The sequence below is a fragment of the Sciurus carolinensis genome, chromosome 2, assembly GCF_902686445.1.
Source record: "Sciurus carolinensis chromosome 2, mSciCar1.2, whole genome shotgun sequence".
NCBI classification, from domain to species: domain Eukaryota; kingdom Metazoa; phylum Chordata; class Mammalia; order Rodentia; family Sciuridae; genus Sciurus; species Sciurus carolinensis.
The window spans coordinates 15111216-15139098 of record NC_062214.1 but is presented as its reverse complement, the minus strand read 5'-3'; the positions used below and the strand labels follow the sequence as shown (position 1 = coordinate 15139098).

The 27883-nt window shown below is 48.3% G+C and overlaps 1 protein-coding gene across 3 annotated transcripts in view; it reads left to right on the top strand.

Annotated features, from left to right (window-relative positions):
• Tox2 (TOX high mobility group box family member 2) overlaps positions 1 to 27883 on the top strand; it is a 126960-nt gene that overhangs the window by 66914 nt on the left and 32163 nt on the right. For all 3 annotated transcript variants that reach the window (XM_047540490.1, XM_047540491.1, XM_047540492.1), the window contains exon 3: positions 12823 to 13068. In XM_047540490.1, the coding sequence (XP_047396446.1) occupies positions 12823 to 13068 (246 nt within the window). The remainder of the gene's footprint in view (positions 1 to 12822; positions 13069 to 27883) is intronic.

The window sequence follows — 27883 nt, the reverse complement described above, 5'->3', positions numbered from 1 at the left end:
TCCAGATATGGTTTTGGTAAACAAAGCTCATAGCTAACGTGACTGCTGTCATAGACCCACTACGAAGCTTCTGTCTCCATAGGGCGCACCCCAGAGCCACCGTGGCTGACAGCGTGGCAGGCAGACCACCATGGAGGGTTTTCCCTGCCCAGTTTGGAGGTTCTGCCTGCATCCAAGGGCATAAAAATCACCTGCCCCTCCCCCACCCTCTGCAGAATGCAGGTTTGGTTTGAGCGGCATGGCTCTTCACTCCCGTGTGGTTTATACCAGCTATGAGCTCTTACTTATTTTTTTAAAGAAGCATTTTTAGTCCAGGAAAACGCCAGGCCCATCAGAAAGCATAACCGTGCTGATTGTCAGAAGGGTAGCAATCCTCCAGATCTGATGTGCTGCGAGACTCGCATCTGAAAGATTCTATTAAACATCTTGGGGACGGGTGATTCAGGGGTGTTAGCCAAGATGATTAATTTGACTCGGTCATTATGGGCACAGACAAGTCTGACAAAATTGCATTTCGTTCCTCGCAGAATTCATAAAACCCCTGCTCACATGATAAGAAGTTTCCGCACTGGGAGCCCTGCTCCTGTTGATGGGGTTTGGGGTTCAGCTACGATACCGTTTTCCTCGTTCCGAAGACAGAGTTGGGAAACACTGAATTGCGCTGTTGTCCTTCCATGGAAATGCTCTTACAGGGCGTGAGTTTTCCTGGTTAAAATGGGAGTGGAGCTCAGTGGCAAAGCACTTGCCTAGCATGTGTGATGCCCTGAAAAAAATTAAAAAGATGATAGGATGAAGGAGAACACTAAATTAAACATGACCTGGGACAAGAGGTGAGGCGGCACCGCCCTGGGCTCTCCAGGGTAACGTGTGTGTTGTGTGGGGGTGGACGTGGCTGTTGTAGGGCGGGCTTTGGTTCAGGTCATCAGAACTGCTCCGTTTGCACACGTCAACGGTGGGACCTCAAAGTTATTTTGCCCTGTTGAACCTCGGTTTCCTTCTCTGTAAAATGGAAATGCTGCTTAATCTGTGGTCTGCTCCCCACGAGGCCTTTTTGTCCTTCCCTGTCTCCCTTGGGTGTTGGGAGGGTTCATGTGGGCTTCTGTCTGTGTCCCTGCCTGACTCTCCCAGCTGGCAGGTGGGGTTTCCAAGGTGAGGAAACAGACATAGGCCTTTTGGGTTCTTGGCTGAAAGTCACTCAGCAAGTCTCACTCCAGTGCCCGGGTCCTTTCTGCAGCTCAGATGGTAGCGCTCACTAATTTCTCCAAGGATCTCCCAGCTGTGTTGAGGGCATTTGGAACCAGGGAGTCCTGCGTCAGCATCAAGTACTGTTGGTGCAACTGAGTTCCTTCAGCGGGTGGCCCCACAGGGGTGCAAGGAGGCAGGGGCTAATCCCCCGCTCCATCCCATCCTGCAGCTTTTTGAGTGTTTTCAGTTATGAGAATCACAAATTCAGTCTCAGGGTCAAGCCCCTCTCTTCCCCCCTAACTCATGGCCTCCGGCACCTGCAGTGGGGATGGGGTGGTCTGTGCTCCTGAGACTCAGCTCAGGTCAGAGGAGGTGAGATTAGGAGAGCCCAATTGGCACTGTGCTGTCCTTCCGTCTGGGCCCCTGGCCATAGCAGGTCTCATGGCTCTGTTCCATGAGGGACACTGAGCTGGGAATCACTCTGCAGCTCACCTCTGTGGCCTGTGCTGCAGCTGGTACACCTGTTGTCACCAACTGCTGAGGTCCCCTTGCCCTACCAGACCATCATCGTGGGTGAGACCCTTTGGACACCTTCAGCCAGCCTCTGCCTTTAGCATTCTCCTGACCTCCAGAACCCACATTACCTTGCCTTGCTGAACCATGTAATGCAGATTGCTCCCGTTTCTATAATCTCTCTCTCTTGTTCTCTCTGTCTCTCTCTACCTGCCCCCATCTCTCTCTGTTTCCTTTCCCTGCCATTTCAGGCAGCTCCAGCTACCCTTCCATCTCCCAAAATCTCTAAGTGACAGACCAGTCCTAGCAAGTGTCCTTGTAAGCTTCTCAACTCTGGGGACACAAGTTGGGTTTTCCCAGAACTCTTTCTCGTGGCTTCTTCAGGGAGAAAGGTGCTGTGTACCCCTTCATGCTGGACTCTTGAGTCCAACAAGCTTTGGAAAAAGGCAGATCACCTTTTGCCCCCTCAGCAAATCTTCACCTGTCTCCCCACCTCACTGGGGTGGGAGTGGAGATGGTAGTCAAAATGAAAGTCTGAGAATCTTTAGTAAGCTTTGAGTGAGCTAAGTAATAGGAAGTCATCAGATCATGAAGGGAACGCTTCACCAAGTGGTTATGCTAATAATATGTAAATACTTAACAACATAGCTTTGAAATACATAAAGCAAAGTGGACAGAAATATAAGAAGTTGATAAAAATCACAGTCACTGTGGAAAATCTGAACACACTTCTCTCAGAAACCAGTGGTTAAGCAGAAAAAGAAAAGTAAGAGTTATTTAGAAGATCTAAACAACAGCATTAACAAACTTGAAATTATAAACATTCACCAAAATTAGTCTTGTACTGTGTTACAGAGGAATTCTCAATGATGTTTAAAGAATCAATTTATTTGTCATTCCTTTTTGGATATCTTCTTTTTTCTTGTTGGTGGCTAGCTATTTTACCAACTTTTTTTTAAAGCTCTGCTTTATATTATCTAAAATGCATTCACTGTTTTATTATTCCTCTACTGACTGTTGGTTTATCTTGTTATTCTGTTTCTACCTTCTTGAGTTGACTCCTGAATTCATTCGTTTTGTCTTTCTTGTCTACTAATAAACTGATTTAGGTAAAAGGTATAAACTTTCCATTGTTCACTTCCTGGGTTTTGTCAGGTCTTCTTCTCGTAATTTCTGTTGTGGTTTCCTCATCAGCCCAGAAGTTGCTTAGATGGCATTTGCTCTGATCCCTCTTTATTTCCCTGTTCTGTTTTTTGTTAATAACTAGGAAAGTGCATTTAGAGCTTGGAATATGGTCTATATCATTTCCACCTTTCAGAAAACTAGAGATTATCTCTGTGGTTAACGCATGCCTGTGTTAGTAGCGTTCGTGGATACTTGAAATGAATGTGTATTCTTTAAATATTGAGATAAGTCCAGGTCAATTATTCCATTCAAATCCACTATCCTTATTTCTATCTGATGGATTGGTCAGTTTTTGAAGAGACATGTTAATGTGTCTCACTTTGCTTATGATTTTATACTTCTGATTCTTTTCATACTTTACATTCCTCTGGTCTAGCAATCCACATAAAAGTTTACGACTGTCATTTCTTCACAGTGGGTTACATAATTTATCAACTTAAGTATTCCTCTTGACCTCTTTAATGCTTTTTGCCTTAAATTACACTTAATTTGTTATTAATTTTGTTACTCTGCTGTTTATTAGCATGTTTATTTTTAACCTCCCATGTCATTTTATTCCAGACATGTGTATTATAAATGTTATATGCTAGATTCTTTTATTTATTTATTTTGGTACCAGGGATTGAAGGTAGGGGCACTTAACCACTGAGCTACCCCCTGAGCCCTTTTGTATATTTTATTTAGAGAGCGGGTCTTGCTGAGTTGCTTTAGGAACTTGCTAAGTTGCTGAGGCCAGCTTTGAACTCGAGACCCTCCTGCCTCAGCCTCGCCCGAACCACTGTGGTTACCCGCATGTGCCACTGTGCCCAGCTTGGATTCATTTATTTTTACCAAAATATTAATCTTTATTTTTAATGGTACAATTGAAATCATACTTATTGTGACTCCTAGTATTTGGTCTTAATACTGCCATTTTCAGAATTTTCTTTATTAACATGTTTCATAGTTCATTCTGATTTTCTTTTCATATTTTTATAAATTTGATCAAGGTCTTTTTTTCCTTCATTTTATCTTTTGCTCCTTTAATGGTTTGGAATTTCTGCATTCCCTTAAAATTATGACAAATAGTTTACAAATGAATTTAGCAACATTTCAAGGTATAAGATGAAGGTGGAAAAATCAGCTGTGTTTCTACAAAGCAACATTGAACAATACCAAAAAGGACACTAAGAAAATGATTCTATATATAATAGTACCTAAAAGGATGAAATATGAAGGAATAAATTTTCCCGAGGAGGTAAAAACCTGATGAATTGGAAATTATAAAACATGACTGAAAGAAACTAAAGAAGACCTAAGTAGTAAATGGAAAGCTGCCTTGTGCTTGTGGATTGGAAGACTTAATATTGTTAAGAGGCAATACTGCTCAAGAAATCTATAGGTTCAAAGCAGTCCCTATCAAATTTCCACTCACCTTTATTGCAGAAATGGAAAAACTGATCCGCAAGTTCATATGGAATTGCAAGAGGCTCTAAATAGCAGCAATACTCTTAAAGAACAAACTTTTCCAATTTTTATAAAGCTGCAGTAATTAAACAATGTGGTACTAGCATAGGGACATACGGACAAGTGAATTAGAACCGAGAGTCCAGAAATAAACTCATACATCTAAGGCCGGTTGACTTTTGACAAAGGTGCTAAGGTCAATCGTAGGTAAAGAAGAGTCTCTCCACCAAATGGCACAGAGAAACTGAAGAGCCCAGGGAAAAAGAATAAAAAGTCAACCTTACTTCATGCTGTACCCAGAAATTCATTCAGAATGGAACCATGGCATAAATATGAAGTTCTTCGAAGAAGACTTAGGGGTGACTTTATTATCCTGGATTTGGCAATGGCTTCCTGGATATAACAACAGAAGCATGAGCAACAAAAGATAGATGAGTTGGACTTCATCAAAATTAAAAACTTTTGTGCATGAAAGGATGTTACCAAGGAAGGGAGAATGGAAGAAGGTGAGCAGAGCATATGTCACAAGGACCCAGTACCTAGAATCCTTAAAGAACTCTCACAATGCAGCAATAGAAAGGCAACCCAATTAAAAACACGGACAGAAGGCGGGAATAGACATTTCTCCAAAGAGGATATTCAAAGGACCCAGAATCGCAGGAAAAGATACTCAGTAGCATTAGTCTTCAGGAAATACAAATGAAAACTTCAACATGATACCACTTCACACTAGGATGGCTATAATTTTAAGAAACTCAAATAAATGCTGGCAGACATCAAAACCCTCAGACATTGCTAAGGGGTTGTAAAATGGGCAGCCACCGTGGAGAGCAGCTTGGCAGGTTCTCAAAAAGTTAAACATCTTATTATCACGTGACTCAGCAATTCCAGCCACAGGTATATACCCAGAAGAATTGAAAACAGGAACTTGGACAAATACAAGTCCACAATGCATTATACTAAGGAGAATGTGGGTCATCCTTGAAACCATGCTAAGTGAAAGAATTCAGATACAAAAGGGCCTGTATTAAATGATTCCATTTGCCAGGCACAGTGGTACATGCCTATAGTCCCAGTGACTCAGGAGGCTGAGACAGGAGGACCATAAACTCGAGACCAGCCTCGACAACTTAGTGAAGCCCTGAGCAACTTAGCAAGACCCTGTCTCAAAATAAAAAAGTTAAAAGGGGTCAGGGATGTAGCAACCCTGGATTCAATCCTCAGTACTTAAAAAAAAAATCCATTTTTATGAAAATGTCCAGAATAAGTAAATTCATAGAGGCAGTGAAGACTAGTGGTTACCAGAGGTTGAGGGAACAAGGGGATTGGGGGAAACTGCATAGTGGGTAGGGGATCTTCTTTTGGGATGCTGAAAATATTTGGAACCTAGATAGAAGTGTGATATTGTGCAACATAGCGAATGTAACAATTGCCATGGATTATTCTCTTTAAAAATGGTCAATGTTATGTGCAAACCTCAATAAATATTAAAATATTATAGCAAATATAAATATTAAATATTTTAAAATATTATAGCAAAGATGCTTATATTCTCCTTATAATATAAATAATGAACCTATTTCTCCATTAAGGAAGACACTTCTTCCAGCTGAAACCCCACAGTTGTTAGTCTGGGGTCAGTGTGAACATTAGAGCCCTGTACCTCTTCTCTTTTAGGAATCCTCGTTCTGAGTCACTTCATGCGTGGCCATTGGGAGTCATAAGCCACCGAGGTTTTGCACCTTGCTGCTCTTTCTAGAATCCCTCTCTCAGATTCACTGTTCAGTCTCTAGGTTCTAGCTATGAGTAGATTTCCAGTAAGGATTATTTAAAGGAATGTTTTTGTTTTACTTTTGCTTTTAGTGATTGAATTTTTCACTAATTTGTCATTTTATTTCACTGTGGTGAGGAAGGAGTTCACACTGATTGTTTGCTAGAATGTAAGGTCATTGCTCTGCTGACTGCTGACCCACGGGACCTTCTCCAGCTGTCCTCCCACCACTGATGCAAACCCAGAGACTCTGCCTCTGCCCGTTTGCTCTGCTGCCTTGAAAACTTACTGCCTGCAGGGCGTTAAGTTGCCTCCTCCCAGGAATTCCAGGACCCCAGAGGAAGCCCTCAACATTCTTCCCTTCCTGGAACTGGTGTATGAAAAACCCAACAGATGTTCCATCCTTGTGGACACGCCAGAGCTCTGGCCGCCGGGCAACTCGTCATCTTTCTGTAGAGCCAACGAGGCACATTGAGTGACCATTCTCTTAAAATAGGAACCTCAGAGATGTCTGGGAAGATGCTGGATTTGGAGTCACAAGTCCTGGGTCTTGAGTCTCACTAGCTCTCTGACACATCCATTCTCTGAGCTCCATCTTACGTGTCTGCACTATGAAGACGATTGGCACTTATTTGCAGAACATGCGATTAAATGGGGAGGACACGCAAGCGCCAGATGCAGTGGCTGGCACACAGTAGGTACTCAGGGGAGTCAGTAGCTAGCTAGGTTGGTTTGTGCTCAGGGGCTTAGGATTTGATTGCACTTGGAGGAGGCATGTGTGTGTTTGCATGCTTATTTTTAAGTGTGCTAATTGCCTCTTTAAATGAATTGTCATAATTGTGTTATTTCAATATTTTGATACAACATATGCTTATTTTTTCAAAATGCTTCTGGTTGCTTGGGCCAGTTCCAGTGGATGGAGGTTTTGGATTTTGACTGAAAAGAATGGACTTGGGCAGTCACTTGGCATTGGTTGGGCACCTGCCACATGCCAGCACCTGTTCTGATGCTGGCGGACAGGGAGGGAGGTGGCAGTCAACAGATATGAACAGATTGCAAGGCCCTCTGCTACCCGTTGTTCAGCTCTGCTGACTGCCACTCACCCAGCTGGGCCGTTCCCCGTCTCACATACTCACTTACTACCTTGTGACTGAGCACTTGATAGGTGCCACACACTGCTAGGCACTGGTGACAAGACAGACTGTCCCCTGCCCTCACAGAGCCTGGGATCTGCGAGGAGGGCGAGAGCATAAGGTCAAGGAGCCAAAGCTAATTGCAGGCTCCATGGGGGGTGCACCCAGGAGCTGCGGAGGGGCAGTTGCAGGAGGGGAGTCACTGGAACATAGGCAGGGGGCTTGGGAACGCTTCCTGGAGGAGGTGACTCTGGACAGGAAGGCTGGCAAGGGGACTCTGCTTTCTGGGGCAACATGACACCATGGCTGATTCCCTCTGACAGGCAGTTGCTGAAGACAGGCATCCAACCCTGGCATACAGACCGTGGCACCGAGTTAGGGATATTAGGCCAGGATGCTGAGGCAGTGAGCTGCTCTTTACTCACTGTGTCCTTGGGGTAGCCTCCTGAACTCCCAGCAAGGACATGAGGATAGTGACAACAGCCAACACCGGGATGGCTCACGGTGGGGCAGGCACGGTCCTGCACGTTTACGTGTGTTTGTTCTTTTACTCTTTGCAACTCCATAGACACAGACTGTCATTACTCTCATTTTCACAGATGAGGAAACCGAGGCAAAGAGAGGGTGACTAATGGACCCCAGATGCAGGTAGTAAGTGACTGGGATTCAGACCTGAGCTGCCTGGCTCTTAACCATCACACTGCCCTCCCTCCTGTGTAATAGGGACCACAGTACCCCACCCCAGTCCACTGGCGGCCTTGGCTTCTGTCCATGAAATTTTTTGAGCTCATTTTGGTGCCTTTTCTTTACACCAGGTTCTGGCCTGAGCACTGGGGTACCACAGCAGAAGTCACATTGCATGTCAAACAGATAGATGCGAAGTCGGTTAACTACAAGTTTGATGTGCACTTCCAGGGAGAAATTCTGAGAAATCTTGGGGTGCAGTATGGGATCCCACCTACTTTAGAGTATCAGGAAAGACATTTAAACCGAGCTCTTTTTTCCTTTGGAATTGTTTTTATTTTTGATTGTTTTAATTGGTGCATTATAGTTGCACCCAATGGTGGGACTCATTATTGCACGTTGGTATCTGCACGTGATAGAATTTGTCCAAGCTTCCTCTCTGGCACTTCCCTCCTCCCTCTCCCTGGTCCCCTTTCTCCATTCTACTGAGCTCCCTTTGCTTTTCATGCAATATTCCCCCTCCTGTCTTTTCCTTTTTCCTCTCTAGCTTCCATATATGAGAGGAAACATACAATCCTTGACCTTCTGAGTTTGGCTTATTTTGCTTAACATAATGGACTCAAGTCTTATTCATTTTCCTGCAAATGACATAATTTCATTTTTCTGTATGGCTGAATAAAACACCACTGTGTATATATACCACATTTCCTTTATCCATTTGTCTGTCAGTGGACACATAGGCTGGCTCCCTAGTTTAGCTGTTGTGAATTGTGCTGCTATAAACATGGGTATTCATGAATTGCTGTAGCATGCTGACTTTAATTCTTTAGTGTAAACATGGAGGAGCGGTATAGCTGGGTCATGTGGTGATTCCATGGCCAGTCTTTTGAGGAAACTCCATACTGATTTCCATAATGATTATACTAACACACAATCCCACCAACAGTGTAAAAGTGATCCTTTCTCCACATCCTCTCCAGCATTTATTATTATTTGTGTTCTTGATGACTGCCATTCTGACCGATGTGAGATGAAATTTCAGTGTAGTTTTGATTTCCCTCATTGCTAATGATGGTGAACATTTTTTCATATATTTGTTGGCTTTTTGTATTTCTTCTTTTGAGAAGTATCTGTTTTAAATCCTTTGCCCACTTTTTAATCAAGTTGTTTGATTCTTTAGTGTTGAGTTTTTGAGTTCTTTATATATTCTAGATATTAATCCTCTAGCAGAATAATAACTAGCAAAGGTTTTCTCCTATGTTCTCTCTTAACATTCCTGCTTGTTTTCTTTGACATACAGAAGCTTTTTAATGTATTTTTTTAGTTGTTGATGGATATTTTTTTATTTATTTATATGTGGTGCTGAGAATCAAACCCAGTGCCTCACATGTGCTAGGCAAGTGCTCTATCCCTGAGTCACAACCCCAGCCCCTACAGAAGCTTTTTATTAGATGACATCCATTTATTAACTCTTGGCATTATTTCCTGAGCTTCAGAGGCCTACTGAGAAAGTCGTTGCCTGTGCCTATATGCTAGAGTGTTTTCTTCTAGGACTTGCATAGTTTCTGGCCTAATCGCAAGGTCTTTGATCCATTTTGAGTTGATTTTTGTGCAGAGTTTAAGATAGAGATCTCGTTTTATTCTTTCCATATGGATAACCAGTTTTCTCAGCACCACTTGTTAGAGAGACGGTTTTTTCTCCAATGTATGCTTTGGGCACCTTTGTCAAGGATCAGATGGCTGTAGATGTGGGTATGTCTCTGTGTCTTCTATTTGGTACCATTGGTCTGTGTGTCTGTTTTTATAACAGTACCAGGCAGTTTTGTTGCTCTAGCTCTGTAGTACGATTTGAGGTTGTAATGTGATGCCACCGGCATTCTTGGGCTTAGAATTGCTTTAGCTATTCTGGGTCTTTTATTCTTCCAAATGAATTTTAGAACTGTTTTTTCCTAGAATGTGAAGAATATCATTGGTGTTTTGATGGGGACTGCATTGAATCTGTATATTGCTTTTGATAGTAAGGACATTTTAACAATCTTAATTCTACCTATCCATGAACATGGGAGGCCTTTGCACCATGTGTCTTCTTCAATTTCTTTCTTCAATCTTCTGTAGTTTTCCTTGTAGAGGTCTTTCACCTCCTTGGTTAGATTTAGAACTCTTTTTTTCCCCAAAGCTCCTGTGAATGGGATTGAATGTGGTTGTTTTCAGGATTTCTTTCTCATGTTGAAAACCAACGTCTTGTGAGGGATGAGTGGCAACGAGATGGATGAAGGGAGAGTGTGCAGCAGGCCTGGAGCCAAGTGTGGTCACTGTGACTGCAGAGGTGATGGGCCAGCCATGTGAGAACATGCAGTAGGACTTGATCCTAAATGTAGGGGGAGCCATCAGCGTGTTAAGAGTGGGAGTGACATTGTGAGAGGTCCCTCTTTTTAAAGACCACTCCAGTGACGGGAAGGAACTAGAGAGACAAGAGAGAGTCTTAGCAGACCAGTAAAAGAGGCCCTGGTCATTGTCAAGATGGCAGGGTGGGAGTGTGCGTGTGGCCTGGCTAAGATAGCAACAGTGGAGATGGAGAAAAACAGGCAGACTTTAAAGACATACTGGAGGAGTTGCATTGGATTTGAGAGGTGACAGCGTGAGTCCCAGGTTTGTGGTTTTATTAACAGAAGGAGTAGAGTGCCATTTACGGGGATAGAAGGACACAGGCACAGGTAGGAAAATGGGACCCTGGTCATGGGCTGGGGATATAGAGTGGCATTGAGATACCCCCCCCTGGAGCTCCAACCAGTGACCAAGGCTGGAGACAAATGTGGCTGCCAAATGGGAATTGGAGCTGAGAGCAGTTGAGGTCCACGTGGGGAGAGGGTGTAGGGCAGGAAGAGAGGAGAACTGGGACCTGAGCCCGTAAAATGCCAACAGGGGAACAGGGACGAGGTGGCCAAGCAAGAAGGTAGGCAGGTCACCCCTTTCCCCAGCGCAGTTTGCCCATCGGTGGGATAATCCCAGGGCAGCCTGCAGAGGGGGCCAGTGAGCAAGAGGCCACGTAGGTTCTGGGTCCCAGGGTGGGTACCAGTGTGGCAGGGCCTCGCCCTCTCAGAGCCCTGTGGTTAAGGGCCATCTAGGGCTCTTCCCCGCGGGATTGTGAGGCTACCCCAGGAGAAGGTCCTGGGCACTGATCAGGTGTGTAGGCGTCCCCACCACCCAGGACTTCATCCAGCAAACAGGGAGGACCCACCTACCGAGAAGCAGGTGTGGCGTCGGACCCCAGCGACCTCGCTAGGGTAGAGCGCATACTTGATGTATCTGACGACACAAGATGTTAGAAATGTTATTTCTTATATGCTGTTGTGGTTTAAGGTTGTTTTTCCTTCTCTCTCTCTCTTTTTTTGACTGAAGTTCACTCTCACCTTCACCAGTACCTTTGGTGTCCTTCATTGGTTCCAGAATATTCTCAACCAGTACCTCTTCAATTACTCCTCTGGTCCACGCTCTCATTCTTTTCCCTCCAGAATGCCCATCGAACAGGCGACCATAGACACTCTTACCTATCCTGTGTGCTTGCGGTCTCTCTGACATACGTGCCTTCTTGCTCCCTCTATGCTGAATTCTGGACGGTTCCTGGACCTGTCTTCCAACTCATACATCCCTTTTCTGCTAGGTCTAAGAATAGAAAAGTATATTTTTAAAAAACTCAGAAAAGGAAGACCAACCATGACCACCAAGGTGGCAGGAGACAGGAAAATTGAGGCCAATTCTACTTGTGATCCAGATACAACAGTCCTAAATAAATTGTCAGCCAACAAAATTTAAGGTGCATAGAAAGAATACGGTCTCCTAAGAGGGTTTATTCCAGGAATGCAGGAGAAAAAGTCATGTACCATGTTAACTGAATTAAAGGAGGAGGGGCATTTGAGCCTTTCAGTAGAGCCAGAGGGTAAGAATTTGATAAAATCAAAAATCAATGCACAATAAAAAGTAGTACTCACCTAGACTGGGCACAGTGGCACATGTCCATGATCCCAGTGATTCAGGAGGCTGAGGCAGGAGGATGGCAAGTTAGAGGCCAGCCTGAGCAACTTAGTAAGACCTCATCTCAAAATAAAAAACTCAGAGGTTAAAAAAAAAAACAAAACCCTGCTGACCTTGATACACAGGGAGCTCCTTCCTCCTACTGAAGAGGGCCTGGGAGAACCTGGTGCAAAGTACAAGCTCATCATACTTTTCAGTAAAATATTGAGACCATGATGATAAGAGCAAAGCAGCTACATCCACGCTCAGCCTTTCTGGTCACTACAGTCCCAGAAGTTCCTGGTCAGCTCAGTGAGGCTGGAGAAACACACAAGGACTGGGAGGAAGCGGCCAGCATCGCCCCTGGCCTCCAGCCTGCGCTTCTGCAGGAACGTTTGTCCCTTGACCAAGACAGGAGCACGTGAGAGGCCCAGGTTGGGCTGGTTCTGGGGACCGCATAAGAGAAGAGCATCCAGCTGCGTGGAATGACCACCAGGCAGGGCTCAGGATACTTCCACTCCATTCCCAGCTCCTCTGATAAGATTGGATGGTCCATTTTCCTCCTTGGCCTCGGGTCCCAATCTGTAAAATGGGTGACTGGGGAAAGATGGATCCTGGATCCTGGCTGTGGTGGAAAACAGAGGGAAGCAGGTGACAAGAGCCAGTCCTGCTCTCCAGGAGGGCAGGTGTTCGTGCGTGGAGCCCCGGGTGGGAGGGAACATCTGCTTGGGGATGGAGCAGGAGTCCTTCCAAGTCAGGGGGCCACCTAGACCCTCTGCCTTGCGGAGGAATCATCCCTTCTCTTTGCCCAGGGGTGGTTATTATGGTGTTGCTGAGCATGTTCTGTAGTTTTAGGACACTGACCCCCACCCACGTGCCCTTTTGATGTTTCAGACCTATAACAGCCAGAGCGAGAGCAACGAAGACTATGAGATCCCTCCCATAACGCCTCCCAACCTCCCTGAGCCATCTCTCCTGCACCTGGGGGATCACGAAGCCAGCTACCACTCGCTGTGCCACGGCCTCGCGCCCAACGGTCTGCTCCCTGCCTACTCCTACCAGGCCATGGACCTCCCCGCTATCATGGTGTCCAACATGCTGGCCCAGGATGGCCATCTGCTCTCAGGCCAGCTGCCCACGGTGAGTCCTGTCTCCGGCCCTGCTTCCCGCCAGCCATGGCAGGGACGTGATGAGGGCCCCACTCCTGTGTAGGGTGTGGGTGCAGCCGGTCATTTGTGGGAGTCTGCAGAAGCTGGGGCAGCATGGAGGGAAACTTACTGCACTTCCTGGCTCATTTCTGGACTCTGTTTATAATGCCTTGAGATTTGTTTTATTATTCGTTAATAGTATAATCTCATTTAAAAATTTTTAACAGCCTTTATTGAGATATAGTTCACATACCATATAATCTACCCACTTAAAGTGACGGTTCAGTAGCTTTTCATATGTTTATGGTCATAGAATTATCTAGACAATCAATTTTAGAACAGTTTCATCACCCTGCAAAAGAAAGCTGTACCTTTAGACAAGTCCTAGATAACCCCTACTTTCTATTTCAATAGATTTGCCTATTTTGAACATTTCATAAACATGGAATCAGATTTTAAAAATAATGTATCTTGCTTAAGCAACCAGGAGGGAGGGTGATTACCAAGTTAAAGTTCATGAGACAGGGAGAAGTTCAGCAGGAAGGGTTCTTCCAGGCTGGGGGAGCAGTATGCACCAAAGAAGATGATGAGGGTCCCCATACCGTGCTTGGGAATAGCCTGTGGCTCCTTCTCTTCATCAGGCTGGAGAGCAAGGCCTGAAGTCAAGGAGGGAAAGAGGAAGTGAAGAGCTCAGCAGAGCCTGGGTCCCCATGGTCCTGGATTCTGTGCTAAGGAGGTTGTGCTTTCCTAGCATGAACACCGACGTCCACCATCAAGGTCTAGAGAAAATCAGTAGATCGTTTTTTCATACAATAGAAAAGGGTCTGTAAGGAAATTTTGAGGACTTTTCCTGAACAACTGATTTGTGTTTTTGTTGTTGTTGTTGTTGTTGTTTGTTTTTTGAAAAAAAGGAAAAAGATTTACTGCTTTGCCAGCAAAGGAGAAACACAGGGGATTCCTTTCCCAAAGGCCGTGATTCTCCTGATTCCTGTTTATTTTTGCTTTTCCCCTACTTCACAGCTAATAGTATAGTTTAGTCATAAGTCTTATATATTCATTTTTAAGCAACAGGCACCAAACTCATACTAACTGAAGCAAAAAAGCCTGAAATATCCAAGGGTTTCAGGCATGGCTCCATCCAGAAACTCCAGCTGTGTCATGAAGGCCCCATTGAATTCCGGTTTCCACACAGATGGCTGCCAGCCTACTCCCTGATGTCTCTGGCAGGTCCCTGTCTCCCAGGGACCACCGTGACTGAGCAACGCTGGACCTGCCACTGCATCGGAGGAGAAGGAAGTCCTTACTTTAGTCAGTGTGGGTCACACACACCCCTGTGGCAGGAGGAGGGGCGGCTCACTTGACTTTCCCGTCCGAGTCCTGTGGGGTTGGGTGGGTCACGTTCACCTCTCTGTGGCTGCTCAGAAGCCACAGGCCAGCTCGTGACAGTGCTGGGAGCCACGTAGGACCTCCAGACAAGCCATTCATTTCCTCGCCATCTCGACTCGCTTTGATTTCTTAATCGTTTACTCTCTTATTACCTGGTGTTTGTAAGCCACTTGCATTGCTGTTGTATTTTGTTTGTGAAGCCAGGTGAGAGATAAAAGGAGAAGGGGCGGGGGACCGCATTTTGTGGTGTTCAGCTCCCACAAAAGAGCTCGGTGAAAATCGATGCTGTTTCTTGAGGGACCTTTCCTTTGGGGGTCTTTGAATAAAGCAGGTCCTCAGCTGCTGCTTTTAAGAGACCTTCCCATTCAGGCTCTGTGGTCCACGGCCTGGATTCCCCTGCAGTATAGTTTAGTCGTAAGTCTTATATATTCATTTTCAAGCAATAGGAACCAAACTCATACTAACTGAAGCAAAAAAGCCTGAAATAATCCAAGGGTGGACAGAGGGCTTCAGGCATGGCTCCATCCAGGAACTGCCCAGCTAATTACTCACAACACCCTCACTGCTCCAGAACACCTTGTTCAGGACTTTCGGTAACACAAACAAGGACAGGACCGGAGGGACACCTTGTCATGAGAGCCAAGGTGCAGGGATAGCTACAGTCCTGGGCCTCAGGTTGCTGCCCATGGTGCCGGTGGCTGAGGGAGACAGGGTGGGGGCGTGGTTAGTGCGTGGACAGAGGTTCCATCCAGTCTCCACCTCTGGGGCCTCAGTTTCCTTGTCTTAGAATGGTAACCGTCCCGCCTCAAGATCATACCGAAGTGTGTCTGAGATAATGTACGCAAAGTCTTAGCAAATGTCCGGCAGAGGGTAAATGATCAGGGAACATTCGCTATTGTTATTATTAGTGATCAGTACGAATCCCCACTGTAGCAGAATCAGAATGGCTGCGTTCCCTCTTTAGTCTCCTTTACCCAAAGGAACAGGTTGCAGATACTCCCAGGTGCATGTGGAAGACCCCAGGTAATAACAGCTCAAATAATTACAAAGCACATTATCTGTTTATCAAAGATAACCCCCCCGTGGCCCCTTCTGGAAATGCTTATGTTGGGCTCCGTCCAAACAGGCACTTTGTAGTCGTTTTCCAGATTTCTCTACAACGAGTTCATGTTTCATATGCTTCTTAAATTCAGATAGCCTTAATTCTTCCATTAGTCTGACTTTGCAAGGGTTCACTGGATTTTATATTCGCTCGTTATGTAACGAAAGATAAGCCAAACCCTATTACCAGGGAGAGGCCGGCACCAACTGGGAGACCAGATAAGAGCATGTGCGTACTCTGGGTCTGTCTGGAGAGGAGACAAGAGGCCCTTAATGACAGAGCTGTTAAGTTCGTGGGAAGGGCAGGGTGAAGGGGATAGCCCGGGGTGTCTCGCAGGCTGCCCCAGGATGCTGGGGTTTGCCTCAGCACCTGCTGGGTGTCAAGAGCCAGGCAGAGGGCTCGCTCTCACACGATGCTCCTCCCAGGGAGGGAGGCTGGGAGGTATTAGCCCAGGGTAAGGAGGCTCCCAGGAGGCCGGTGGGTGTGCGTTCCTGTGGCTACTCAAATGCCGCCCCCCACACACACGGCTCAACAGGGATCTGTTCTCTCACAGCTCTGAAGGTCCCACATCAGGACCCTGGGCTGTAAGGACGGTGCCAGGAGGGCCACACTCCCTCCAGAGGCTCTGGGGGAGAATCTGTCCTCGCTGCTTCTAACTCCTGGTTGCGGCCACTCCCGACCTGGCCTCCATCCCATACTGCCTTCGTTTCTATCAGTGGAAGCTCCCTCTGTCCCTCTTCTAAGGACACTGAAGATGACATTTAGGATAATCTTTCCATCTCAAGATCCTTAACTTAGTCACCTCTGCAAAGACCACTTTTCCTAATGCAGTGACATTTATGGGTTCCAAGGACTACGGCCTGATATCTTTGGTGCAAGTGGAACTTTTTTTTTAACCTAATCCAGGTTCCTGTATTGAACACCTACTAGATACCAGCCATTGCTCTTTATTGAGCACCTACAATAAAGTGCTCTGGGCCCAGGAGCTGTTATAAGATGTCTGAGGAACTCTCTGCAGATGGAGAGAAGGCCACCTATGATTTGAGTATGGATGGTGTCCCCAGGTGTTGTCCAACTTGGTCTCCAAGATGGCAGTATTAGGAGGTGCTGTAGACTTTTAAGAGCAGGGACCTAGGGGGAGGTCTTTACATTCTTGTGGGTGTGCCCTCCAAAGGGCATGTGGGACCCTGGTCTCGGCCTCTCTTTCTCCGTTTCCTGGCTCAAGATATAACCACTGCTCTCACCAGCCCTTTTGCTGTGATGTACCACCCTTGCCAGAGGCCTAAACCAATGTGGCCCTTCTATCTTGGATTTGAACCTCCAGAACTGTGAACTAAAATAAATCTCTTTTCTTCATAAGTTGCCTGTGTCTGGCATTTTGTTAGAGTGACACAAAGCTGACTAATACAATCTGTTTCCAAAAAAGAAATAAATATTCTACTAGGGTCAGTGTACGGTGCTCTGTGTGCCAACTCAGATGTGGGGTTATCACTTCCTAACCGGAGACTGTGCCTTTTGCAGGGAGGGAACATGGTAGAAGGAGCACAAATATTCTAATGAGTTCAAAGAGACAAAGTCTCATCAGTGCCCCGAACCTTGTCCATTCTGTACAATGGGACACTAATAGTACTGAGCAGGCTACTAGGCCCTGGAAGTGCTCAGCATAGTCAAGGGTCAGCAGGGCACCTCGGAGAAACTGTCATTAATGATCACTTAATGAGTGGATTAATGCCATCGAGTTCTTAAGCAGCAAAACCTGAATTCCAGCCCAGCTGGGTCCCCTCCTGTCCCCCTGCCAGTTTTACCAGGTGTCTAAGGGATGGCGCAGCCTGCTGCAGGTGGCTCGGAGGACACCCTGAAGCCAGGGTGCTCCAGGCATTGCTACAGAATGCTGTACACCACAGACGTTGTCCCTGTAGAGGGGGACAAGGCCAAGGTGTTTGACTGCCGTCTCCTAGATGCCAAGCCCCCCCAGGCTCAGACCCCAGAGGCCACCCATTCCTCTGGTCCCCTGCCTGGTTGGCTCGGCCTCTGTGGCTCGTGTGGCTGCCAGCAGGAATCATGTAGAGTATTGGAATCAGGCCCCTTTACAAAATTAAATATGCTCAAGGCTTCTCCCTCGACTTCAGCGTCTTAACTGATTAAACATTCATTTCCAAGACAAAAAGAGTCAATTTAGTATGAAAGATATATTTTGCCGGTTTAATTTAAAGCGCTGCACCTCCATCTGACCCCTATTTTCATAACTCAATAATTTTATCCTGTGTTGATTGTCTCATTTTGAGAGAGATATTGTATGTATAAATCAGTTTCTAAAATACCCAAAGAAACTCGAAGAGTGGAATTTATTAAGCAGCTTCTGTTAAGTCTGAAATCATTTATTTTGGAGTTGTCCTTGGGAAATGTTGGCGCTTACGGTCCTGGTTTACCCAGGGGAGGATTATCCTGGGAAGGGATGGAGCCTGACGCTCTCAGACGAGTTCCCAGGGAGCCTGCACCTTCCCGGAAGCCAGAGAAGCTCCTGGAAGAGCTTGGGCAGGTAGAGGCCGGGCCCAAGGGGAAATGGGTTCTGGAAAGGTCACCTCGCACTTGCCGTGGATTCTGGTGATCCAGGAATCTGGGCTTTCCCAGGCTGAACCCTCTGGATCACTGGGGCTTTGGTGGTCCAGGCTCAGGCCCCAGTGAGCACACAGATGTCCCTCGAACATTGTCCCCCCAGCTTCCTCTGGGAATTTACACAAGACACTTCTCTCCCAACCTCAGTTTTTCCATCTGTGAAATGGAGATGGACATTCCAGCTCCGGTGAAATCACAAACAGGAAAATGGGTAGAACCTTTTTGTCAGCTGGCCACACTGGACAAGCATATGGCTTGGCGGTTCAGCAGACTTGCCCACTGCCATCACCACCCATGCCACTGACCTGAGGCTCACATCCTGTCAGCTTGGATCAAAGTCCCTCATGCTGAGTTTTAGATCCTTTGTGCTGAGTTCGGTTCCCTGTCCCAAAGCAGCCTGCCAGAACCAGTCCTTCTCGCAGCACCCCCAGAGCTGGGGCCAGGCCCAGGGACTCCCACCCTAAGTCCTGGGCTAGTGTTCCAGGGTGGGCAGTCGGGGGACAGTACCTTAGTGGCCACTCGCAGCTGGCTGTAGAGATGGTTTCCATGAGATAGCCCACAGCCCTGGGGCAGGGCCATGTGTGGACCCCGGGAGTTCTTCACAGACCTAACCCCTCCCGCCAGCTCTTCCTGCTGGGCACTGTTCCCCTCCACTCTCCCTTCCTGCCTGATCCCGCCCCCTGCCCCAGATGTGCTCCGCCTCTGTTTGATTCAATGAATTGAGACACAGGAACCAAAGCCCCCCCACCTTTGTTCCTCTGGACTTCTAAGTCACAGGGGGCAGGAGAGATCCCCTAGTCCAATGGATTCTTTTATAATTCTTAATGCATAAATGTGTTTGTTTTGCTTTATGATTGCATCAGTTAGCTTTGCTGTGTAACAAACCACCCTCTACCGAGGGTCTGATAGCAACGCATTCCTGTTAGTTCTCATGATTCTGAGTCAGCAGGGTAGTTCTTTTGATTTGAATGACTCAGGTGATTTCTGGGGTCAGCTTGCAGCTTGCCTGGGACTGTTTGGGACTGTTTAACATCTCAGTACTTGATCCAGTGTCAGCTGGGACTCATGGGGTGACTTGGCCTCGTGTCTCTCGTCCCATGGTGACCGGGGCTTGTTCAGATGGTGAAGGTGGCAGAGTTCCCAGGAGCATCCAGAATGATGAGCTCCGTGGGCAAGCGCTTTCCAACCTCTGCCAGCTTCCTGTTTGCTGTGGTCCCAGTCACGTGACCAGAGTCCCTGGGTGTAGAAATAGACCCCACCTCTTGAAGGGAGAGAGAGTAGCCACACTGTGGAAGGGGTGGATGTAAGGAGTTGTGACCATGTGGCCCCTTTTGTCATCTGCTGCGATGACGTTTTGTTTTCCTGTGTGCTTTTGTTGTGACATTCAGTATCAACCAGTAGAATGGATGATACTAGAAGAATTAGAAGCACAGGTCTGTGCTGGGGTCCCCTAAGATCAAGCCCAGTCCCCCATTGGTTCCTCCCCCTCTGGCACAGAGCAAGAGAGCCCTCCTCCCTGAGCCACAGTTTCCTCATCTGTGCAATGCAGGTAAGGTTCCTTGCCTCACAGGAACTTAGGAAGTTGCTGGAGGTGACATGGCGCACAGTAGGCTCTCCATAAGTGCACGCCACTGCGTTTGTTCACTCATTCACTGTATTGATGGGGTTAGGTGGCTTCAGCCTCGTCTCTAAGCTTGTCCAGCCTGACCTGCGGGGCATGGGCTTTGCTCACAGAGGTGGGTCCAAGAGGTGGGCATTGGGAGGACAGAGCAAAGGCCCAGGTGGCTGGAGACAGGGGCAGCTGGGGGCTGGCGGGGGCGGGATGCATATCACTTACACTAGGACCTTGATCAGGACTTGGGGCTATATAGCAGCAGAAAAGCGACAGTTCCCCTGCTTGCCAGAGCAAGGCCCCAAGACATCTCCTCTTGGCCTTGTGACCAGGGGAGGATCCATCAGAGTAGAAGCAGGTGTGCCATGATTTTGTCTGGGTTCCTTCTGGGCTGGGCCTCGGGGCACAGGTCTCCACAACGGCCTCTGAGGGTCCTAGACGGGGGTAACCCCAGGCCTGGGATTTCTTTGTATGCATCAACGTGTGGATAAAGCCCCTCCCCCTGTTTTTCAGAGGCAGTAAGCAAAAGAAATATGTCTTTTTACATTTTATAAAACTCAGAAAAATGGCTTTAAACAGCTTTTGCTCCCCTGCTATAATTATTTATTTTCAAACACTCCTGCAGGGGACTGCTCCGTTTTCTCATCCTGCACTCCTTGTGCTCATAAATGAACCATCACTTCAATAAATCATTATGAAAACAGAGACTAACACCGGCTCTGAAAGGTTGAAAGATTTATGTAACACATTTATGTTCCCCATTTTCTCATTCTGGTACTCGGCTGCAAAAGCTAAGCTAATAAAAGCTGCTATTAATATTTCTTGTTGCCTAGCAACCCCAGAGCGGGAGTAATAGCTTGGGCTAGAAAAATAGATGACCGATAAGGAAAAATTCAATTCTTTTATTATCTCAGGGGAAATGGCCTTTTACTGGAACATTATGATGTACGAGTGTGAAGTTGAACACAAAAGATTTTTGTGTGTGTGTTTGTTTTTCTATTTTTAATGAACATTATTTTACCTCCACTAACTCTTTTAGGCCACTTTTATTTTCTTCCGCACCCACCCCCCCCATCCCTCATGCTTAATTTAGCAGCTATGGTAGTTAAGAATCTGTCAGCGTTTTTTAGTTTAAAAATGATTTCTGCAAAGGTTTACAACTCGGTCATAAAAATTCACTCCCTGTTAAAACTCAAGCCAGTGATAAGCCCGCGCACAGGCTAGCTCTCCACGCTTGGGATCACATTTGTTGGGAGATAAGATTCATGGTTTTCTCTAGAAGGAAGGTCAAAGAAGGAACAAAACATGCTCTTTTCTGTGTGGAAGTTTTCTTTGGAACCTGGGGGCGTCGTCTCTCTTTGAGAACCATTTGCTCTTAAGTTCCAGATGTTTCCAACATGGGCCTGGACATTTATTGAACACATGTATTTATTTATTATGCAATGGTGGTGCTGCTGCCTCTTCCTGGTGGCCCTCTGACAAGGCATCATTCTTATTCCCATTTTTCAGAAGCAGAAACTGAGGCTTAGAAGGGCTAAGAGGTCGGCCTGAGGCAGGGCTGTGTGCCGCGATGTGGTCACCTTGGTTCTCACACGTGGGATCGCTCAGCCTCCGCACACTGACGTTCAGGATGGATGACTGTCTGTTGCAGGGGGCTCTCCTGCGCGTGGGTAGGTGTCTAGCACATGCCTAGCCTCCACCCACTATTCCTGGCTTCTGGTAGCTCTTCCCTAGTCAGAACCAAAATTTAAAAATCTCTCCAGATGCTGCCCCATCCACTGGGGGTCAGAATCACCCCTGGTTGAGAGCCACTGGATGCTCCTCCCTCGGCTTGAAAGGTTCTCTCCACCCCAACCCTCCTCGTCCTGGTAAACTCCTATTCCTGTGTTAGAACCCAGTTCAGAGTCTTCTTCCTGGGGCTCTCTGGACCCTCTGGGCTGAAACCAGGAAGAGGCATTTGCGGTTTTTGCCTCAGTCATCAAAGTAGTGCCCCAAAACTTAGCAATCAAGGTAAATAATATTTTAGCATAATAGTTTTTGTTTGTTTGTTTTTTGTTTTGGGATCAGAAATTGAACCCAGGTGCGCTTAACCATTGAGCAACACCCCCAGCCCTTTTGATTGTTTATTTCAAGACAGGGTCTCACTAAGATGCTTAGAGCCTTTCTAAGTTGCTGAGGCTGGTCTCCAACTTGCAATTCTCCTGCCTCAGCCTCCCTAGTCACTGGGACTTATAGGCGTGGGCCACCAAACCTGGCTTAATGCAACAGTGTTAAGAACCAGAATTAACACAAAAAAATCATGATAAACAATGTATCAAAAATTTACATAAATGTGGGAACAGTCTAAATTCATGAACCTTTGTGGCTGCTCATTTATGCTCATCTGCGCCATCAGCATGGGACAGATGAAGCTTGGCACCTTTCTCTGGCACCAACACCTGCCCAGGGGCCCAGCTAGTGGATCACCTTCAATATTTGTTGAACAATTGGGAGAAGAGAGTAACTTGAGCCAGATCACCTGGCTAGGAGCAGGGCAGAGCCAGAACTTGAACTCAGACTTCTGACTCCAAACCCAGAGCTCCTGGCCCTGTGGAAGGTGTGTGGGACCCTGTGAGTGGTACCCGGGCCAGGGGAGATTTGAAGAGGCCCATGGGTGCGCAGTCTCAGGGAGGGGCGGAGAACCGCAGCCACTGGGCTTTCCCCGAGTAGAGGGCTTCACATCTCCCAGGGCAGCCAGGGGCCAGCTCGGCAGTGCACCAGTGTGGAGCGGCCTCCCTGCAGAGCCACCTCCGCCAGCCCCTTAGAACTGCTCCTGGATGTGGCCAGATGTCTTGTCTTGGCCTCTGCCGGGCCTGGGCCACACCTCATCCACCCTTTTGGGAGCTTTTCTTAATGACCGATGAACGTTCAAGAACCGCTGTCCGCTAACACTCACTGAACACCTCCCGGTGCCGGCCCCACTTAAGCAAGCCCTCTGAATCTGTCTCTCCTGTGATCCTCAACCCTGGGAAGGAGCCTGGCTCCATCTCTCAGCCACGAAGCCTTCCAAGAGGAGTGAGTGAGTGACAGAGCGAGCAAGGCGGTGAGATGAGCCACTGAGGCCGGGGGCTGGGGCGGGCTCCAGCTGAGCCATTCACGCGCATAGGCAACCGCAGCGTGAAGCTTAGAGCTTGCAGTGAAGTTCTGCGGGGCTCAGGGGTGCCTGGTGGGGGCAGGGAGGGCTTCCCGGAGGCGGTGGCCTTGGGGCTGGGCCCTGGGGACCAGAGGACAGAGGCAAAAACCAGAAACAGGAAACTTCACGCCTGTGCGGACCTTTTCCGTTCAGACTGATCCTCCACTTCTGCTGGAATTCCGAAAACGGTTTGTGATGTTTTATGGCCACTTAGCTGCCCTCGGAACCCGGCCGCCCCGCCCCCTGCCAGGCTGCTAATCGGAGCCGCGACCCCGCCCCCAGAGTGCAGGGCCAGGTGCTTAACTCCGTTCCGGGCAGGGAGCCAGGCCTGCAGCGGGAGGGAGCTGGCGGCTGCTCCCCGTCACCGCATCCGTCAGCCCGGCCGCCGCAGCTCCGATATTGCTCCGTGTAATGGCTCTTTCCTCCCAGCGCATATTCAGAACCATGTTTGGGAAAATGAGCTTTTAATGTACCGTCGGCTTTTCTGAGCAGCCATCTCTGGCTCCGCCGAATGTCTGGAGCGCATAAAACTTGAGATTCATTGGAGTCATTTCCCCCTGCTCTGGCTGGATAATAAAAAGTCGGTTTCGGCGCTCTTGCTCTCCTCGTGTGGCTTTGTCCATTTAGAACTCGGTGGAGTCTTTATAAAAGACAGCAAGACAAATAAAACTCATCGAAATACGAAGGCTCCTGGGGCGAGGCTCCAGGGGGCGGGAGGCTACCACGGCCAGGAGGAGCTCACAGTGAGGTTCCAGCCGGACTGCGGGCTGCGCTGGGCGCAGCCTGGTACTCCCGCCAGGGCACTGAGCTGGGAGCCTGCAGTCCTGCAGCCCCGGCTCTGCCTGGTGGGTGATCTTGGGCACTTCCTCTCTGAGCCTCCTGTCGGATGGAGCCAGTTTTATCTGCTGCATGAGGTGGCTGTGGGAACCCAGTGTGCTAGTAAACGTTCCTGGTGCCTAGCTTCCTGGGTGGAATACAGCAGGTATCTGAAGCAGGTTTGTTGATTGACTATATGAATGAATGAAAATTAAGTGCCTGTGTAAACACCTCCCAAACTGTAGAGTGCTGTGTTCATCATTGCTGGAGAGTGAGTCGGATGGTGCCCCCGTGGCCTACTCTAACAGTGCAGCCCACCGCTTCCCATCCAACCCTCTCAACTTTGGGGGGAAATTGAGTTATCCTCATTTTTCCGATGTGTACCTGAGATCCAGAAGGTCAGGTGGTGCCCGTGCATGGTGGCACATGTGTGTAATCTCAGCTATCTGGAAGGCTGAGGCAGGAGGATCACCAAGTTCAAGGCTAGGCTGAGCAACTGCGAGACCCTGTCTCCAAATAAAAAATCAGAAGGGCTGGGGCTGGAGCCCAGTGGCAGAGGAAAAGGAAGGGAATGTGGGGTAGCAGCAGACGCCCGTCACTGTGTGCTGGCGGGGCTCTCTCCCAGGGAACGAGGTGTTCTTAGCTCTTCCTGTCACCCCAGAAACTGATACCCAGGCCAGGAGTCAGGAAGCCCGGGTCCTCTTCCTGTCCCTGCCCCATGATGGATTGCCCCAGGCAGGTCGCTTTCCTCCAGCCTCACTTTCTTCATATGCCGAATGGATTAAATCCAAGTTACCCCAGGGCACTGTGGTGAGGCTGGAGGGAGGCTGTATCTCTAAATTGGTTCTTGAATGGGTCACTGAGAGGCTGTTGATCCTCAGGTTGCAGTTCAGGGTCATGGGTCAGGAGAGCCCATTGGTTAGGAGAGAGGGCTCTGGGGTCAGACAGTGTCTGCTGCATGTGTAAACAGCTGTGTGACTTCAGCCAAACTCCTTAACCTCTCTGTGCCACAGTTTCCTCATGGGTTGTTATGAAGAGCGAATGAAGCATTCTTGATATGTCCAGATCTGTGCTGAAGGGGTTCTGCCTGGCACCACGGGGAGCTCTGGAGTGGGAATCGGACCACAGAGTGACTGACAGGTGCATCACCACGGGAGTGCAAGCCAGTGTTTGGTTGCAGACAAGGAGGGAGAAGAGCTAGTGCACGACTTCTGGGCAACAAGACTCCGTAGCCAGGGACAGTTTCCCGGATGAGAGGGCAGCTTGGGCCTTGGGCAGGCAGCATAGCCAGGGTGCCTCTGGGTGGGGCTCCAGCCGCACTCAGGACCCGCTGCTTCTCAAACTTGCTGCTCAGCCGTTGGCACCAGACTCACCCAGAGCTTGTTAGAGATGCAGGTTCGCAGGCCTCTCCCAAGCCCAGGGCCTCGGGTCTGGGCTGCGGCCCAGCACTCTGCTCAGCCAGCTCCTGGGGGTGGGACCGGCTTGGAACCGCTGGGCAGCGGCATCCGTCCGTCGGCTCAGGCCTCGGAGCGACACTCTGCTGTAAAGACAGTTCCCAGCCTGTGACCACCAGGAGTCCAGGTCTCCTTAAATTGCAGTGCGCCTTGTCCTGCGAGGCTTCCTGGGCACCTGTGCACAAAGGCCTTCTGGAATCAGGAACAAACGTAATGAAAACTCTGGGATCGGGGGCATTCCAGGGGCCTCTCTACCACCAGGAGCTAAAGTCCCGCTGACTGCTTGTGGGGGTGGTGTGATTGTTCAGGTTGGGGCTCCTCAGCAAAGCCCACCTTCAGGATCATGGGAGCATGAGCAGTTGGACAGGAAGACTCAAGCTAGACCTCTGTAGCACTGGCAGCAGCTGGACCAGAGGAATCAGAACCCGGTCAAAAGCAGAGTGATAACAAATTGCAGGACCCTCAGCCAACCTCCCGGGCCCGAAGGGTCAGCCTGAGATGGTCACCAGCCCATCCCACTGCACCCCTCCTCTCTCTTGGAACCCCAGGCTTCAGACCCCTGTGTCTGAGCACACGAGACTCCCTTCAGCCCTGCCTTTTGTCTGCCTGTGAGCTGACATGTTCTTACTCGCTGCTCCTGTGTCCTGGCGTGGAAGCCAGTCACCTCCGGCAGGCAGATGGGCGGTGCCCTTTGGCATGTGCCCACTGAGGTGACCCTGATCACATTAAACTGGAGCTGTTTTCCCATAAGTGCCTGCAAAGTGGTCCCCAACTATGGGAGGGATCCGCTCACTTTGCCCCAGCATGCGGTGGGAGGTCAGGCGCCCCGTCAGGGGTCCGCAGCATGAGCAAGCAGTGACCAGCCAGCTATTCTGGGGACAGAACTGTCCTCTGGGCACAGGAGCTTGGCCTCCACCACAGCCCCTTAGCCTGGACACCCTGGCTATGTCTCTGTGCCCTGCCCTGCCCAGAGGGGCTGCCACACTGCCCTGATTGCCCTCCCTGCTTTGAACTTGGACAGACCTGGGTTTGGATCAGGCTTCTCCAGCTGCTTGCCGCGTTGAACGTGCTTGGTGGAACTTTAATTTGCTTAGGTGGAAAATGAATGTGTTAACAATCCGTACCTTATGGGGTTGTTTTGAAAATTAAATGCTTATAAAGCGCTCAGCACGGTGGTCATAAAAATGCTGCCATTTGTCTCTAAGTACTCCCTGTGTGAGTGTCTTGCTTTCTCTCTCTGCTAACCCACGTGGAGGACTCTGTGCTCTCTGGTTCTCCCAAAAGACCTACCTGCCCCAGTATTGGTAAGCCAAGTTGTGGGGTGCCCCCCACCCCACGGTCTGCACGATCCTCTGTCCCCATGCTCCTTTGTGGCCACACTGTCATGGTGGCCACCTCTCATGCCCGGGCCAGGTCAGCCTCCTGCCAGTGCTGTTGCCCGTGGTGATCCCACACCCTGGACATCTCCTCCAGACCTAAGATCCAGACTTTTCTCTGGAGAGCTGAGCAGAGGACCCCCCGCCCATTAACAGCATCCCCTGCCTTCGAAGTTGGTTTAGGGAGCCTGGGGTCTCACTGGGCAGCCTCAGCCAACCCCAAGCAGATTGTCAGTATATTTCCATCAAACAAGTGCAGCTTTCTCCCAAAGAAGGTTCTGGTCCTGTTAGTTCAAGTCCACCAGGAAGCAGCCTGCGAATAGGCCTGGGCACATTAAGAGATCTCCCTGTGGAGCAGGGAGAGGCGGAGGCTGGAGGTGGGGGAGACCAGAGACCTCAGTGCACGTCGGGCCTCTGAGGACGGCGGCGGGGACCAGGAGAGAGGGGCTTCTTCCCCGTCTGTTAGTTGATGTGCTTGTCCCCACGTCCTTGCCACACTTTCATTAAAAATTTTATGTGTTCTTTTGAGAGATACATGACAGTAGAGCTCACTTTTGAAACTCGTTGGGCTTTATCGTGCATTTTAATATCTGGCAACACAGTTTTCCCAAAGTTCTTACTCTTCAGTTGTTTCCTGGTGAAGTGCATCCATTTCTTCTTCCACGTTGATTTTTAAGTCATTTTTATCAAACTATTGGAATTTCATCAACAATTTAAGATGGGGACAATGTGTATGGTATCACTGAGTCATACTGTTCAGAAAACACAAGGTGAGTGTCCACTTATATCAATAATGTTTGCCTCTCCTTCTAGTTTTATATATTATCCATATTTGCATGTGTGTGTGCATGTATGTGTGTGTGTATGTGAATCCAACATGTTTCTTTTTATTTTCCTTTTTTAGAATTTTTTAAAAAATCTTTTATGGTGCTGGGGAAGGGGACCAAGGCCTGGCTCATGCTAGGCAAATAGCCATTGAGCTTCACTTCCATCCAGCCTTCTTCCAACTTTCTTCTTTACAGCTTTATATGTTTGCTTTATTGTTATGATTAGCGCTTTATGTTCGCTAACTTGTTCACTGATAAGTGGGAGGTCACTGTGGTAGGGGAGGCAAGACGCAGGCGTCGTCCTTCCCTTTTACTGTGTCCCAAAGACCTTCGCAGAAGCAGCCACTCTGAACTGCTGTGGACCTCTCTTGTATCTTTTCTCCCCCTTCGGCACTAAGGATTGAACCCAGGGGTGCTTAGCCACCAAGTCACATCCCCAGCCCTTT